Source organism: Haliotis cracherodii, unplaced genomic scaffold, assembly GCF_022045235.1.
Source record: "Haliotis cracherodii isolate W230 unplaced genomic scaffold, xgHalCrac1.p SCAF_17, whole genome shotgun sequence".
Taxonomy (NCBI): domain Eukaryota; kingdom Metazoa; phylum Mollusca; class Gastropoda; order Lepetellida; family Haliotidae; genus Haliotis; species Haliotis cracherodii.
In genome coordinates, this window is record NW_027266272.1 from 17,806,562 (window position 1) to 17,822,722 (window position 16,161).

The window sequence follows — 16,161 nt, forward strand, 5'->3', positions numbered from 1 at the left end:
TTCAATACAGATTTGTTGACATGGTGTTTCCGGTGTTACGTGTTTACAGTAATGTCTTTGTGTTGGGGAAAATACATCAAAACTCTTCAACCCTGTGTATAAGACGACCCCCCTTGAACATGTTGAAGCCCCCTAATTCTAGGTACGAAAAACTCACCTTATACACAGCGATATATGGTACCTGGAAAATACATAGATCATTTCAGCTACTGATCATGCTGATGCATGTTTCTTTTAGTTGACTTGTTTGAACCATGCATATATCAAAACCTTCAATATGTTGACAGTTCATTAGCTGTATTTATTGAACATATTTTGTAAAGTTTGGTTTTGCAACCACAATATTTATCACAACAATATTAGAGCAGCCTGAAAATACTGTTCCAAAATATTGTTACTATGAAATCATGTTTTTGTCCAGCCATTTCATTGTGAACAGGGGCCTAGTGGTTAAAGCGTTTGCTCGTCACGCCAAAGACACGTTTCGATTCCCAACACGGGTACAATGTGTGAAGCCCATTTCTGGTGTCCCCCGTTGTGATATTCCTGGAATACAGCTAAAAGCGGCATAGAACCTCACTCACTCACTCACTCACTCACTCACTCACTCACTCACTCACTCACTCAGTTGTGAACATATCATCCAAACTCAAGAATGCAAATATTTAATTCATGTTGTTGAGTAAAGCACATGCATTACCCAACCACACAAGCAATTCAAATAAGGGGATACCCCTGTGAATACAATCGCTACTGTGACAATGCAGAACTAGAGCTTCAACTTGCCAGACAGGATACTTGACATGAGAGACTGGGAGGCCCCAGGCTGTGTACAACTGGAGCAACAGTGATCACGATGATAAAGCGAAATATATGTGCATGGCTCTCTGTCATTTATTTAGCGGCATGATTTATGAATAATTTAATATAATGATTTAAGATTAATGACAGTTTAGAATTATTGCTGTATGTTGTGTATTTTTAGTCTTTTGTATCATTTGTCATCATTTGAAAGAGAGAAAAATGATTTTAAAATCATCTGAAAATGGAGTTTGGACGACTACCTGTATTCCCAATTACTTGGTGTATTAATCTGCATTTCAACAGTTTCACATTGAGTCTTTAAACAAACTTAAGAAAATAAAGAGTCTACATTTTGGGTCTTTCATATTATTAAAGTTAATCTGTCATGCCAAGGGAGGTCACTCTATATCAAGGTCACTACCAAGGTCAACATTTTATGAGCACCTCAATCATTTGCTTCTTACGATCATCAGAGTTTGATACAATCTCATTAAAATCAGATCTTAGTTCTCGCTACCGCTAAACAAAGCGGTAGCGAGAACTAAGATCTGATTTTAATGAGATTGAGTTTGATACAATGTACACTGCCAAATACCACACCCCTACAATAAGTCTGTTGCACAGGTCACAAATCAGGTGAAGTTAAGCAACGACAGTTGCGGGGAATCCTTGGATGGGTGACCGCCTTTCTAGGGCTTCAGTCCTGCCCCACACTGAAGCACATGTAACACATGTGACGTCTCCTTGGGCAAGTGACTTTGTTCAAATATGGGCCTCTGTTCACCCAGCAGTGAATGGGTACCAGGAAGGATGAGTCGGCAATGTGGTTGTTAACCTACTATTGCCTAACAGGCAGCTTGGGTTGTATACTCCCCAGGGAGCTGAGAATGATTCTTGAGTGCATATTGATCCAATAACCAGGGTAATAAAAAGTGCTTTAATCTTGTCCCTTAGTGGTCTGGAAATATGTGCAATATAGACCGACTGCTATTATTAATATTATTATTATTATTGTAGATTTCTGAGCACATGATGATCACAGGTACAGCATGCCTTTAATGTCGTGGCCTTTTCTCGATAAGGCATGAGGTATTCTGCACCTACCATCAATGTGGACACATATCACATATCTTGCAATATAGGAAGTCAAAAACAGTGTGCCTAATCACAATTTCAACAAAACAGCTGTCATTTCATTAGTCACTTAATCTATCACATTACCATATGAGGAGATGGTTTTCAGGGCCTCCTTTGTATATAGCCATTCAGTTTATTTGTATGAAATGTTTATGTGAAATGTCCTGGTCGGTAGGTGGAACAAATATAAAATGAAAAACATGCTTCAGATTTTTTTCTTCTTCTTTATTTCTTTTCAAAACAGAATTTTAATGTGATGATGTTGTGTTGTATTTTAGCATATTTGATGCACAACAATTGTTTTGTGGTAAATAAGTTCTTTACACAGAGGGGCGGTCGGGTAGCCTAGTGGTTAAAGCGTTCGCTCGTCACGCCGAAGACCCGGGTTCGATTCCCGACATGGGTACAAAGTGTGAAGCCCATTTCTGGTGTCCCCCGCCGTGATATTGCTGGAATATTGCTAAAAGCGGCATAAAACCATACTCACTCACTCACTCACTCTTTACACACAGCTCCAGATATGCTGTGTATTTACGCAACATATGCAAAATAAATCAATACCCAATTGATTTTGTATTGCTCATGTACAAATACACATGGTTGGATGCGACATTAAACCCAATTTCACCTCACCTCACAAATACACATGATGTCAATCATATCAATAACTCATGGAATAACAACACATCTTGTCCACTAGTCCTTATAATGATAACATATAGCAAAACCTTTAAAATGGGCCAGTTTCTACTAGTCCTTAGGATACCTTTACTATTGGGCAGTTTGGTAAAGACTTCAGGACTAGTGCCAGTTTCTAACGCTGACACCATGCTTAAGAACCCAAAGTAGCTTTTTCAGTTTGCATGCCTGTTTGTCTTTGCAGATCTTTATTTTAGAAATAAACACCCCTTATGGTTTATTCTCTCTGCAGTCGTTTATTTCTTATATAAGAGATCAAAATTTAATTTTGTGCACAGCCTCTGTAAGGATGTTAATGATATGTACAAGCTTTATTTGACCTGTGAAGATCCGGGTTAGAATAGGTCTTCAGCAACCCATGCTTGCTGTAAAAGGCGACTATGCTTGTCATAAAAGGCGACTAACGGGTTCGGGTGGTAATGCTCGCTGACTTGGTTGATGCATGTCATCGGTCCCAATTGCGTAGATGGATGCTCATTATGTCAATCACTGGATTGTCTGGTCCAGACTCAATTATTTACAGACCGCCGTCATACAGCTGGAATATTGCTGAGTGCGGCGTTAAACAACAAATAAACAAACAAACAAACATTAATAACATTTACCTCTATTTAGATAATGAAGACTCCCTGAATGCAATCCGACCTCGGCAATGTTGAATGATTCCATTTCATGATCAGGGGGTTAAATTTGGTATTTCCCAGATATTCTCACAATTTTCGCGTCAGTTATCTGTCATATCTCTCCCATTTTTGAATGCGATCATTGCCTTTTTCTACGTTGCCCAGCTACATCTATAACAAACAACTCACTTGACACTCTCCTTTCAAAATAACGTCGTCCAATCTAAGACGTCATCAAGTTGTGAGCACGTTCGAATCTCCAGAAATGATGTCATGATAGAGCAATGTTTTATCATGAAGAACCATGCTTCGTTCTTCATTGTTCTTTGCGATATGTTGCGCCGCTATTTTTTATTTGTGGATCGAACGCAGGAATCACTTCTGTATGAATTCAGCTGCAGTGAATGCTGCACAAACTGTCACCACAAACAGGTTTTTAAGAAAATTGATTTCTATAATTGGTATATTTGTTTATTTTTGGATACCCAATAGACTCAACCCATGGGATTACAAACATTGAATACAAACAAAAAATATATTTAATGTGAATGATAACATGTGAATAAATACTCAATAATAATCCGTAAAAATTGTTATGATTTCTTTTTCCACATTTCATAAGGGTCGACAGAATTTGAAAACCAATTAAGAATATAACCTTGTCTAATGTGTTAAAAACTAGGGCCTCAGTGAAAGATCATCAATCATGGATCCCCATGTGTCTTCCAGGAAAAAATGGGTATCCCAGGCCCCTATGCTTGTCCTAAGAGTTGACTGTATTAAGAGGCTACAATGTGTGACGTGACTGATTGTGTGTCATCATAATCAGTGAATTTATTTAATTGTCATCACTATTTACCCGACCCACAGGCCAGATAAAGTCGAAATAAAGTCAGGCTATTTCCTGTCTTAAAGATCTTCTTTGAGAAACATTTTAACAATAATGCAAAAAAAACACATGAAAAATGTTACCGTATTCAACGTAATAAGCGCCCCGGGTGTTCTCAAAAAAGGAAATAGGGGGCTCTTATTAGAATATTATTTTGGCATAAAAAAAAACAGAGTTGAAAGATACATTTCGTTGTTTATGCTGTCAGCCTGAAATGTTTATGTACGACAGTTATGTTTTTCAAAATTAAATGCCCATAATTAAGGGTGCATATAACACACAAGTGCGTATTATACGCGAATAAGTAAGTCTTGTGTACATTCATCAATCGGAAGGGGTGCTAATTGGGATTGTTCACTAGCCAATATCTTAGCAAATGTCGCCGTGGGCGCTTATTTGAGCGGGGCGCTTATTACGTCAAATACAGTATTTCCTTTTTTAAGGATACAATCAAGCACAGCATTTAAAAAGAATATTAAATTTTATTTATTCTTTTTTTTTAATGTATTTTACTATTGCTAAATTTGGAGTAGGGTTGTCTTTAAATATGTTAAAAGAATGAAATAAATTGGTTTGGCTTCATGTTTTCTCCCAATGTATGGCATGCACTCTAAAAAGAAAGAAAAATAATTGCTTGGACTTATCTACGAGTGCTGTACGTGTTGTAACGATAGTTATAGTTATTTCACTGCATTAGTTGATTTTGCCTGTTTGTTCAGCTTTAGAAATTATCACTAGTCCTGTGGTCCTTGCCAAACTGTCTAATAGTTAAGGTATCCCAAGGACTAGTAGAAATTTGCCCTTTTTAAGGGTTTTGCTATATGATCATCATAAGGACTAGTGGGTTAAAACTGTTCTATCTCTGTTGTATTTTTTGTATTCCACTATCTGGCATCTGTTTGAAACTCGTTAATAGCTGATTATTGGTACAATTTGTCACAATGACAGAAAAAAAAGTGATATGTGTATTTAGACAAGACAAGTGAGGTTATTGATTGTTGCATTGATTTTATTCTTTTACAAGATGTGGCTATCTTCTTGTAACAGATGTGACCATTACTGATGTTGAAATTGTGCCATGTGTTCCCTAGCTTAATAATTGATCTTTTAACTTATTGATGTTTTTCACTGGTTGTAGTCATGTCAAATACTAAACTACTCAATGTTTTATAAGGATATTCTAAATTCTTATTCTTTATTTAATGCAGGCCCTGGTTAGAATAGGTCTTCAGCAATCAATGTTTGTCACAAGAGGCAACTAACGGGATCGGGTGGTCAAACTCGCTGACTTGGTTGATGCATGTCATCCTATCCCATTTTGTAGATCAATGCTCATGATGTCAGTCACTAGACTGTCTGTCCCAAACTCGATTATTTTACAGACCATAGAGCTGAGACCGCCTCCGTGGTCTAGTGATGGAGCATCCGCCCGGAGAGCATCCCATTTTGTAGATCGATGCTTCTGATGTCAGTCACTAGATTGTCTGTCCCAATCTCAATTATTTTACAGACCATATAGCTGAGACTGCCTCCGTGGTCTAGTGATGGAGCATCCCATTTTGTAGATCGATGCTCATGATGTCAGTCACTAGATTGTCTGTCCCAATCTCAATTATTTTACAGACCATATAGCTGAGACCGCCTCCGTGGTCTAGTGATGGAGCATCCGCCCGGAGAGCATCCCATTTTATAGATCGATGCTCATGATGTCAGTCACTAGATTGTCTGTCCCAATCTCAATTATTTTACAGACCATATAGCTGAGACTGCCTCCGTGGTCAAGTGATGGAGCATCTGCCCAGAGAGCATCCCATTTTATAGATCGATGCTCATGATGTCAGTCACTAGATTGTCTGTCCCAATCTCAATTATTTTACAGACCATATAGCTGAGACCGCCTCCGTGGTCTAGTGATGGAGCATCCGCCCGGAGAGCATCCCATTTTGTAGATCGATGCTCATGATGTCAGTCACTAGATTGTCTGTCCCAATCTCAATTATTTTACAGACCATATAGCTGAGACTGCCTCCGTGGTCTAGTAATGGAGCATCCGCCCAGAGAGCATCCCATTTTGTAGATCGATGCTCATGATGTCAGTCACTAGATTGTCTGTCCCAATCTCAATTATTTTACAGACCATATAGCTGAGACCGCCTCCGTGGTCTAGTGATAGAGCATCCGCCCGGAGAGCATCCCATTTTGTAGATCGATGCTCATGATGTCAGTCACTAGATTGTCTGTCCCAATCTTGATTATTTTACAGACCATATAGCTGAGACCACCTCCGTGGTCTAGTGATGGAGCATCCACCCAGAGAGCATCCCATTTTGTAGATCGATGCTCATGATGTCAGTCACTAGATTGTCTGTCCCAATCTCTATTATTTTACAGACCATATGGCTGAGACTGCCTCCGTGGTCTAGTGATGGAGCATCCGCCCGAGTGCGGAAGGTCCGGGGCTCGATCCCAGGCTGTGTCACACCAAAAGATGTTAAGAGATGGTACTTACCCTGCCTGGTGCTCGGCATTAAGGGGCTAAAACAAGGGCTGGGCGGCTTGGATACAGTATACTGCACGCATGCACGCACAAATGCGCACACACATGTGCACCTATATGCATGATGTATGTTGCTATTTAAGTGCAATAATCTTGGACGCAACATTAATCCCCCATTTCACCTCACCAAACTTTTACTTATTTTTTGGAGTTTTTTATCTTGATTTCTATTTATAGACCTCATTTTTATTTAAACTAGATATTTCATACATTGATGCTCTTGTTGCATTATGTAGTGAAGTGTTTGGGTATTCTTAACAACAGTTGAGTAGCATAGTATTGGTTTGCACCAGGTGTGCACATGGAGACCTTTGAACTCTGTTGAACATATTTATTGATGAAATGGGAGTGCATTTTGACTCCCTGCTGATTTAGATGAAAGCAATGTCACAGTAACAATAGAGACAATGAAATATTGACTTTGAATATGATAGAAGACGAAAAGAAAACTATTTGTGGAATAAATATTTTTTACGGATGACAACTTCTTTGTTATTATGATGATTATGATGCTACCCGTTCTCAAGGGTATAAGGATCTATACCAAAAAGTCACATCATAATAGAATAAAGAAGTTGTCACCCATAATATATCTTTTCCTTACTGTTACTTACTAACTTCTAAAGATGCCAGTCACAGAGTTCAAATAATACATGGTTCAGGACTAGCAGGACAAAGGACATATTCAGAATTTTGCCCTGATCGAGTATAATAATCTGATCGTACATTAATTGAAACGACATGTGGATCTCATGTTGAGGCTGCATTTGCTATGTTTGCACTTCATTTTGAACCATAAACTAAGCCAATGTATTGATCAGGCTTTAACATGTGTAGAGATGTGAAAAATATTTAAGATTATTTGTGCTGATATTTTTGTTGATTTGGAAATTATTTACAAGTGTTGATTTGATTTAGTTGCCAGTGTTTGTATTTCATTTTTCACAAGTTAAGCATTTTGACAACAAATACAAGTCATTTGTATGATTGGGTTTCAACTAGCAGTCTGTTGGAGCAGCAGCGATACAATAAAAATAACATTCCTCCTGATACATGATATTACAACTGACTAAACAGGCTCCGAAAGTCTACAAAGCTAAGGCTGGTTAAATTGAGGAAGGACCTTTGACATGTCCTTGTTGACAACCCAGGGATTTATCTAGGATTCTAAAGTAACTGTCCATGGCAGTCAAATTGGAAAAATATTAATTTTGTTTTTGATTAGGAGTACATTATTGTCTCTTCCACTTTATTGGCACTGTTGTCAGTGATATACAAGTTACCTCTGTATAGCCATAATATTAGTCATTTGCTGCAGACTTATATTCCCATAAAAATAATAATAATAATAATAATAATATAAAGCCAATTTCCAGCTTGGAACATCGCAAAGGCGCTTTTGCATGAGTCTGGCGGTCAAACAGAGAGTTCAGTGAGCGTTGTAGGCTGATTGGAACAAATAGGTTTTTAACAGTCCCTTAACCATGTTAACTTGGTTAATATCCTTGGCACTTTTGATGTTGACGGGAATGTTGTTACAAGCTCTGGGACTGCCTTGGCAAAGCATCAATCACCAAGTGACATCGTTCTGGTTTGGGGCATAAACAGGAGCTGACTGTTGCCAGGCCTGAGTGATCTCAGTGCAGCGTTAGAAATTGGCACTAGTCCTGTAGTCCTTACCAAACTGTCCAATAGTAAAGGTATCCTAAGGACTAGTGGACAAAAACTGTTAGTTTCTAACCCTGCAGTGACAGCAGTGATCGGAATTATGTGGTTCCGGAAGTCCTTGAGGTTTGCGCCTATGCTATTTGAATCTGGGGACCCCTAAATCTCTCGATTTTAACAGTGAGTGAGTTGGGTTTAATGCCGCTTTTAACAGTATTACAGTGATATTGCGGCGTGTCAGCTTAATGTGGGAGGAAAGCCCGAAGTGATGCAGGTCTCAGACGTTTATCACTTAAGTGAAACCCATGAGCATGAGTATGGTGCTGACAAACCTAGAAACATAATCAGGGCGAACCGGGATTCGAACCCACAATCATAGGTTTCCGGCGTGCCCAAGGGACGCAACTCTGCACAGCAATCGCGGCACCTTAGACGACTGGGCCACCCTTGCCCCCTAGTTTTTAAGGACCCCTTATCATTCGTACTTAGTTTGAACACTGGATAGTCACTATGGTATTACCAAGAGATCCATACATGATACAAGCTAGATTAACATTTAGTCTCTGAAATCTTATATTACACAATATCCTTCTTGACTCTAAATATAAAAAAAATGTACCTATGCTGATTTCAGAGTGGAATAGAGCTAGTTTGAGCTTGCTAGACTTGCTTTTGTATGCATTTCTAGATTATTATTTTTTAATAAAATAAATATATTCCACGGTCATGGTGCAGGACTAGATACAAGCATGCATTGTTGAATCTGAGGGCTGGGTGGGATAAGTGCCTCATGAGCAATGAGCAGTGTGCAAAATTTGAAACTTTTTTTTATCCTGTTCATCTGTGATCTTGTGTTGTAGGAACCACATTGCCACCATGTTTGAGAAGGACCGCCACTTCTCCCATCTGTCCACGCTTGAAAGGGAGCTGGCATTCAGGACGGAGATGGTAAGACAATGAGCTACTGCTTAACATGCTTAAGGCTTAAAAAAAATAAAATACCGTATTCAACGTAATAAGTGCCCAGGGCGGTCTCAAAATTAGAAAAAGGGGGCTCTTATTAGAATATTATTTTGGTGAAAAAAACAGAGTTGAAAGATAAATTTCGTGGTTTATGCTGACAGCCTGAAATGTTTATATGCGACATATATTTTTCCAAAATTAAATTGCCCATAATTAAGGGTGTAAATAAAACACGAGTGCGTATCATACGCGAATAAATAGATCTTTTGTACATTGATCAATCGGAAGAGGTGCTAATTGGGATTGTTCACTAACCAATATATTAGCAAATATCGCCTTGGGCGCTTATTAGAGCGGGCCGCTTATTACGTCGAATACGGTAATTGGTTCTCAGGCAATGACTTTTGAAAATATATTATGGGCTTGTTCTAACTAGTATGTTACCAAGTAAACAGTTGTGCACCATCAACCTGGGAAAGTGTCTCCATAAACAAGTATACAAACTCCTATTGCCGCCATGACACGAGATGTGCATTGAAGTTGTATGGGCGGATACAGATGGGGGGGGTTGCGGGGAGGCTCACCCCCCTTTTTATTTCGAAAAAAATCTTTATTTCTGTATAAATTACCACCAAAGACAATAAATTGATCTTAATTGTGCACACACCCCCCCTTTTCCAAAAAGCTGTATCCGCCCATGAGTTGTAAAGCAGTGTGCATGTAAAGGGAGGTAACTGTATGCTATATTGGATCACATTGTTTTTAAGTATTAGGATTAAGTTTTTTTAAAATGGAAATAAAACCAAAACGAGCACACTTTACTTTCCTTTACATGCGCACTGCTTTAAGGTGCATCTCATGTTATGGTCATGGCGGCAATAGGAGTTTGTATACTTGTTTATGTGTAGGCCCTTTCCCAGGTTGATGGTACACAGCTGTTTATTTGGTTACATTCTAGTTTGAACATCAAGAAAAAAACCAAAAACACCATGCGCACCATATTTTTAAAAGTCATTGCCTGGGAACCAATTCTTTGATTTTTTTAAGCCTTTGATACCTTAACTATTGGGCAGGTTGGCAAGGACCATATAGGACTAATCTCAATTTGTAATGCTTTCTAATGAACAGGAAAGATTACATATGTTTCTACTATATTCAAGTGTTCTGTTTCACAAAGTGAACAACTGCCATAACATAAAACTTTACAATCAACTTGTGGCATTCGTCATGCTAAAACTCTTGTCAAATGATAGTCTTGGCTCCCTCACTGAAACCATGGAAACAGGAAAGATTTCGAGTATTTCTACTATATCCCAGTGATCTGTTCAGTGTTTTCGGGGCGATGGGGTAGCCTAGTGGTTAAAGCGTTGCTCGTCACGCTGAAGACCCAGGTTCAAATGCTGACATGGGTACAATGTGTGAAGCCCATTTCTGGTGCCCCCTGCCGTGATATTGCTGGAATAGTGCTAGAACAGGCGTAAAACCACACTCACTCACTCACTCACTCACTCACTCACTCACTCACTCACTCACTCACTCACTCACTCATGAACATATCCAAACTCAAGAATGCAAATATTTAATTCATGTTGTTGAGTAAAGCACATGCAATACCCAACCACACAAGCAATTCAAATATTGGGATACCCCTGTGAATACAATCGCTACTGTGACAATGCAGAACTAGTGCTTCTCACTCACTCACTCACTCACTCACTCACCCACTCACTCACTCACTCACTCACTCACTCACTCACTCACTCACTCACTCACTCACTCACTCACTCACTCACTCACCCACTCACCCACTGTTAAGTGTTTCCACAAAGTGGTTGCAGTGCTGTGATTGTCATAACTCATGACATACAATAGGTGTAGAGCTACTACTGTTTTGTTAGACTGGTCTTATGTTGGACTGAACCATGGTGTGCTTCTGTACTTCAGGGCCTGTACTACTCCTACTTCAAGACGTTGATCCACGCGCCATCATTCATGGAAGGTCTCAATCAAATCATGTACGACAACGTAACAGAGTATCCTCAGACCATCAATGTCCTCAAAAGATTTAACTTGTACCCGGAGGTAAGTTATCTACACAACTTTGATTGGGATAGGGAGTATCTAGGTGGGGCCTGAATATGACTCATTGAAAGACATGTTGTCAGACGAATAGTATTCAAATTTGCCAAGGAACTGAAGCATCTGCAGCTTCATTCTAAGTTGATTAAACAAAAATTCATTGTGCAAAAAGGGGTCGTCGTCAAATAGAGTTACGTCACAGTATGAAATACCTCAGTATTCCTGTCAAATGTTGTGTGGTGTATATCTATTCACATGTCATTTGTAAATATGTTTATGTAGGAAACTGGCCCAGTCAAAGGCGCTGTGATTCGCTGTTGCGTCCCTTTGGTACGCCAGAAACCTATGACTGGGTTTGAATCCCGGTTCACCCCAATTATGTTTCTAGGTTTGTCAGCACCATACCCGTGCCCATAGGTTTCACCGAAGTGGTAAAAGTCTGAGACCTGCATCACTTCGGGCTTTCCTCCCACATTAAGCTGACACGCCGTGATATAATGGCAATACTGTTAAAAGCGGCGTTAAACCCAACTCACTCACTAACTTTATATAGGAAACTGCTGGGTGAATCTTAGCTACACATGCATATTCCAAACAGTATCGACATCTTAATCTGTAGTATGTAATTGGGTTCAACATCTGTTTTCCTGTTACATTTTCTTCCTTTTCATATGAAATTTTCCTCTAGAAGTTCACTTCATAATATTGTTTGGTTTATAATCTTCTCCCAAATCCCGGGGGTGGCAGGGTAGCTTACTGGTTAGGGAATTTGCTTGTCGAAGTCATGGGTTCAATTCTCCACATGGTACTTTGTGTGAAGCTCAGTGATCCCCGCTGTGATATTGCTGGAATATTGCTAAAAACGGCATAAAACCACTCTCACTCACCCACTCGAAAATCACTAAACGGTAGGACAGGCAATTCATGAATCTAGTTCTAAGGAAGTACACCGTACATATGATGTCACATCAGTTCACATTTCATGTTTCCACAGGTTGCGCTCAGTATCGGCTATCGTATATACGAAGATGTGAACGCGCGTCTGAATCGTCAGACCAAGGTGTGTTGGCAGGTGAACCGAGGAGAAGGGAAGACTCCTGTCCAGAGCTGTGAAGGTGAGTGTATCGCCACCTTGTGGTTCAAAAGAGTAGACCCGCAGGGGATGTAACTCACTGTTGTCAGAACTTTCCTGATTACAACTGAGATATCTTATCCACAGATTATGACAAATAAGAAATTTCACCTCCCTGAATGATACCTTTAAGATGTCTGCTTGTAGGATTTTGTGTTCACTGCTCAACTGTCATGAATCGGGAGTTGTTTATTGACAAATTTTATGTCAGCCTATCTCGGTTATGAATTCTGTTCCCAGCAATCTTAGACAAAAAGTCAAATTGCCAAGAGATGACATTACATATTTTGAAAGTCATTTTGCTTGACAGGTGACGGGTTACTTACTGCTCCTCGAAGTGAATGAGAGTAGCACCCCAATGTTCTTTTGATATAAATGTATTGTTAATGCACGTTACAGGAAATATGTAAATGTGTCCATTTCCTATAAAAAGGAGCACGCTGACAGATACAACTCAAAAGAAGTTAAGGAACACCCACAATTGGACGGCTGTGTGTTGCAATACCCACCAGCCATGACGGATTCACTGTTGTCAGATGAAAATAACTGTTTGTTCTTGAACTTCTTCTAGTGTGAATAGAGAATGGGTTTTTTCTGATGAACATTTATTGTTGTGTGGTTAAGATGGTTAAGATGGTTAAACATGTTAAATACTATTAATTATACTTTCATGCAAATCTTTTACAATGGGGAGTGATTTTTCAATGCCTCAATAGTAAAGTGTTAATTTGGCTATGTAGTCACAACATGCACCCAGAGCAATAGACTAAACACTTTTTTCCTTCTTTATTCAATTAGAAAGTTAGATTAAATCATCTAGATTTTTAAGTACTGTGTAATTTTTTCTGCGCATAATATTCATTATTTTTTTACTAAATACTGAATCCGCTAGACGGAGGTGCGCATTATACTCGGGTGCACACTATACTCAAGAAAATACAGTAGTATATCTGTCTCAGAAAAGGTAAATACTCTAATTACAGACTAGCCGATATCAAGCTACCAGGTGCTTCTTATCTGAAGCCTGGTTCATGTCAGTATCTCAGTCATGTAATATCACTTCACTGCGTCCCTAGGGCACACCAGACACCTATCATTGTGATTTTGATTCCCAGTTCACCCCGATTATGTTTCTAGGTTTGTCAGCACAATACATGCACGTGGGTTTCACCAAAGTGGTAAACATCTGAAACGTGCATCACTTCGACACACCGTCTTATAACTGGAACACTGTTCAAATTGGTGTTTAACCCAACTCCCTCCTACTCACTCACAATACAATGTTAGCTTAGTCCTTCTTTCACTCCATATGAATCACTTCCCATACTTGCTACCACAGAAATGCATATACAAAATAAGAAAAAAGCAACAAAGTATATTTCTAATTGTGTCCATGTCACTTCTTGCTGTAGGCCTGGGTGAACCATCTTACTTCTATGTGGAATCGGCCTTCGCTCTCAATGGTATAATGATGGGCATCTTCTTCCTCTTCGGGACGTACCTCAGGTGAGATAGACTTCTTGTGCCCGATCCCCATGTTGACTTCCGGTACAAAAAGTCCCTAGTGCCCCATTGCCATCCGTAATAGGGTGCTAAATTGGCAACCAATGGTTATTCTTGGTTAGAATTGATCCCTAGCAACCTATGCTGGTCATAAGAGGCGACTAACAGGATCAGGTGGTCAGACTCGTTGATTTGGTTGATGAATGTCATTGTATTGCAATTACGTAAATTGATGCTCATGATATCAATCAGTAGATTGTCTCGTCCTGATTGATTATTTACAGTCATACAGCTAGAATATCGTGAGTGCGGCATTAAATAAAAAAACAAAAAAACAGAGGCGACTAAATGGTTCAGGTGAGGCGACTAAATTGATACAGCATGGATTGTTTCTCAAAATATCAATCACTGGATTGTCTGGGCCAGACTCAATGTTTTACAGGTCTCAAACCTATAGATTGAGTACTGCTGCCAGTGCCATGAAACAACACTAACCCTACGAAGATCCGAGTCTTCAGCAACCCATTCTTATTGTAAGAGGCAACTAACAGGATCCCAATTGCGTAGATTGATGATCCTGATGTCAATCACTATATTGTCTGGTCCAGATTCCATTATTTATAGACCACCGTCATATATGATCACTTAATGCCATTTAGAAAGTGGTCAAATGTAACAAATGTTATATTTGGGATAACACTTTCTTAGTAAAGTACAGATTCTAGTACTTTTGGGGGTATTCAAACCCACACTGCCAGACTGAGGCACCTAATCCAATATCAACCCCCTCAAATACTAGAGCTACATGTATGAGTATCAAACATTTATTCACCATGATGGGTAATGACATTGTTCTCCTTGTGTTGCAGTGACAGGATGATTGGTGGTATCCTCACTGTGGCCTGCTACTTCTTCAACCATGGAGAGGTAGGATATGCACCCATAGTATACACATGTTACTTTTTTGTATAATACCCTGACATCCATGGTATACATATCTATACTACCCTGACATCCATGGTATACACACATCTATACTACACTGACATCCATGGTATACACATGTATACTACCCTACACATCTATACTACCCTGCCATCCATGGTATACACATCTATACTACCCTGACATCCATGGTATACACATCTATACTACCCTGCCATCCATGGTATACACATGTAAACTACCCAGACATCCATGGTATACACATGTAAACTACCCAGACATCCATAGTATACACATCTATACTACCCTGACATCCATGGTATACACAAGTATACTATCCTGACATAAATGGTATACACATTTATACTACCCTGACACCCATGGTATACACATCTATACTATCCTGACATCCATATTATACACAAGTATACTACCCTGACATCCATGGTATACACATCTATACTACCCTGACATCCATGGTATACACATCCATACTACCCTGACATCCATGGTATACACATCTATACTACCCTGACATCCATGGTATACACATCTATACTACCCTGCCATCAATGGTATACACATGTAAACTACCCTGACATCCATGGTATACACATGTATACTACCCTGACATCCATGATATACACATGTATACTACCCTGCCATCCATGGTATACACATCCATACTAACATGACATCCATGGTATACACATCTATACTACCCTGCCATCCATGGTATACACATCTACACTACCCTGCCATCCATGGTATACACATCTATACTACCCTGACATCCATGGTATACACATCTATACTACCCTGACATCCATGGTATATACATCTATACTAACCTGACATCCATTGTATATACATCTATACTACCCTGACATCCATGGTATACACATCTATACTACCCTGACATCCATGGTATACACATCTATACTACCCGGACAGCCATGGTATACACATCTATACTACCCTGACATCCATGGTATACACATCTATACTACCCCGACATCCATGGTATACACATCTATACTACCCGGACATCCATGGTATACACATCTATACTACCCTGACATCCATGGTATACACATCTATACTACCCTGACATCCATGGTATACACATCTATACTACCCTGACATCCATGGTATACACATGCAT

At 39.4% G+C, this 16,161-nt stretch overlaps 1 protein-coding gene across 1 annotated transcript in view; it reads left to right on the top strand.

Moving 5' to 3' along the window:
• Positions 1–16,161, top strand: part of LOC139464929 (protein C-mannosyl-transferase DPY19L1-like) — a 48,879-nt gene that overhangs the window by 9,666 nt on the left and 23,052 nt on the right. Inside the window, exons 3-7 of the mRNA XM_071246530.1 lie at positions 9,235–9,322; positions 11,282–11,419; positions 12,411–12,531; positions 13,961–14,054; positions 14,921–14,978. Coding sequence (XP_071102631.1) covers positions 9,235–9,322; positions 11,282–11,419; positions 12,411–12,531; positions 13,961–14,054; positions 14,921–14,978 — 499 coding nt within the window. The remainder of the gene's footprint in view (positions 1–9,234; positions 9,323–11,281; positions 11,420–12,410; positions 12,532–13,960; positions 14,055–14,920; positions 14,979–16,161) is intronic.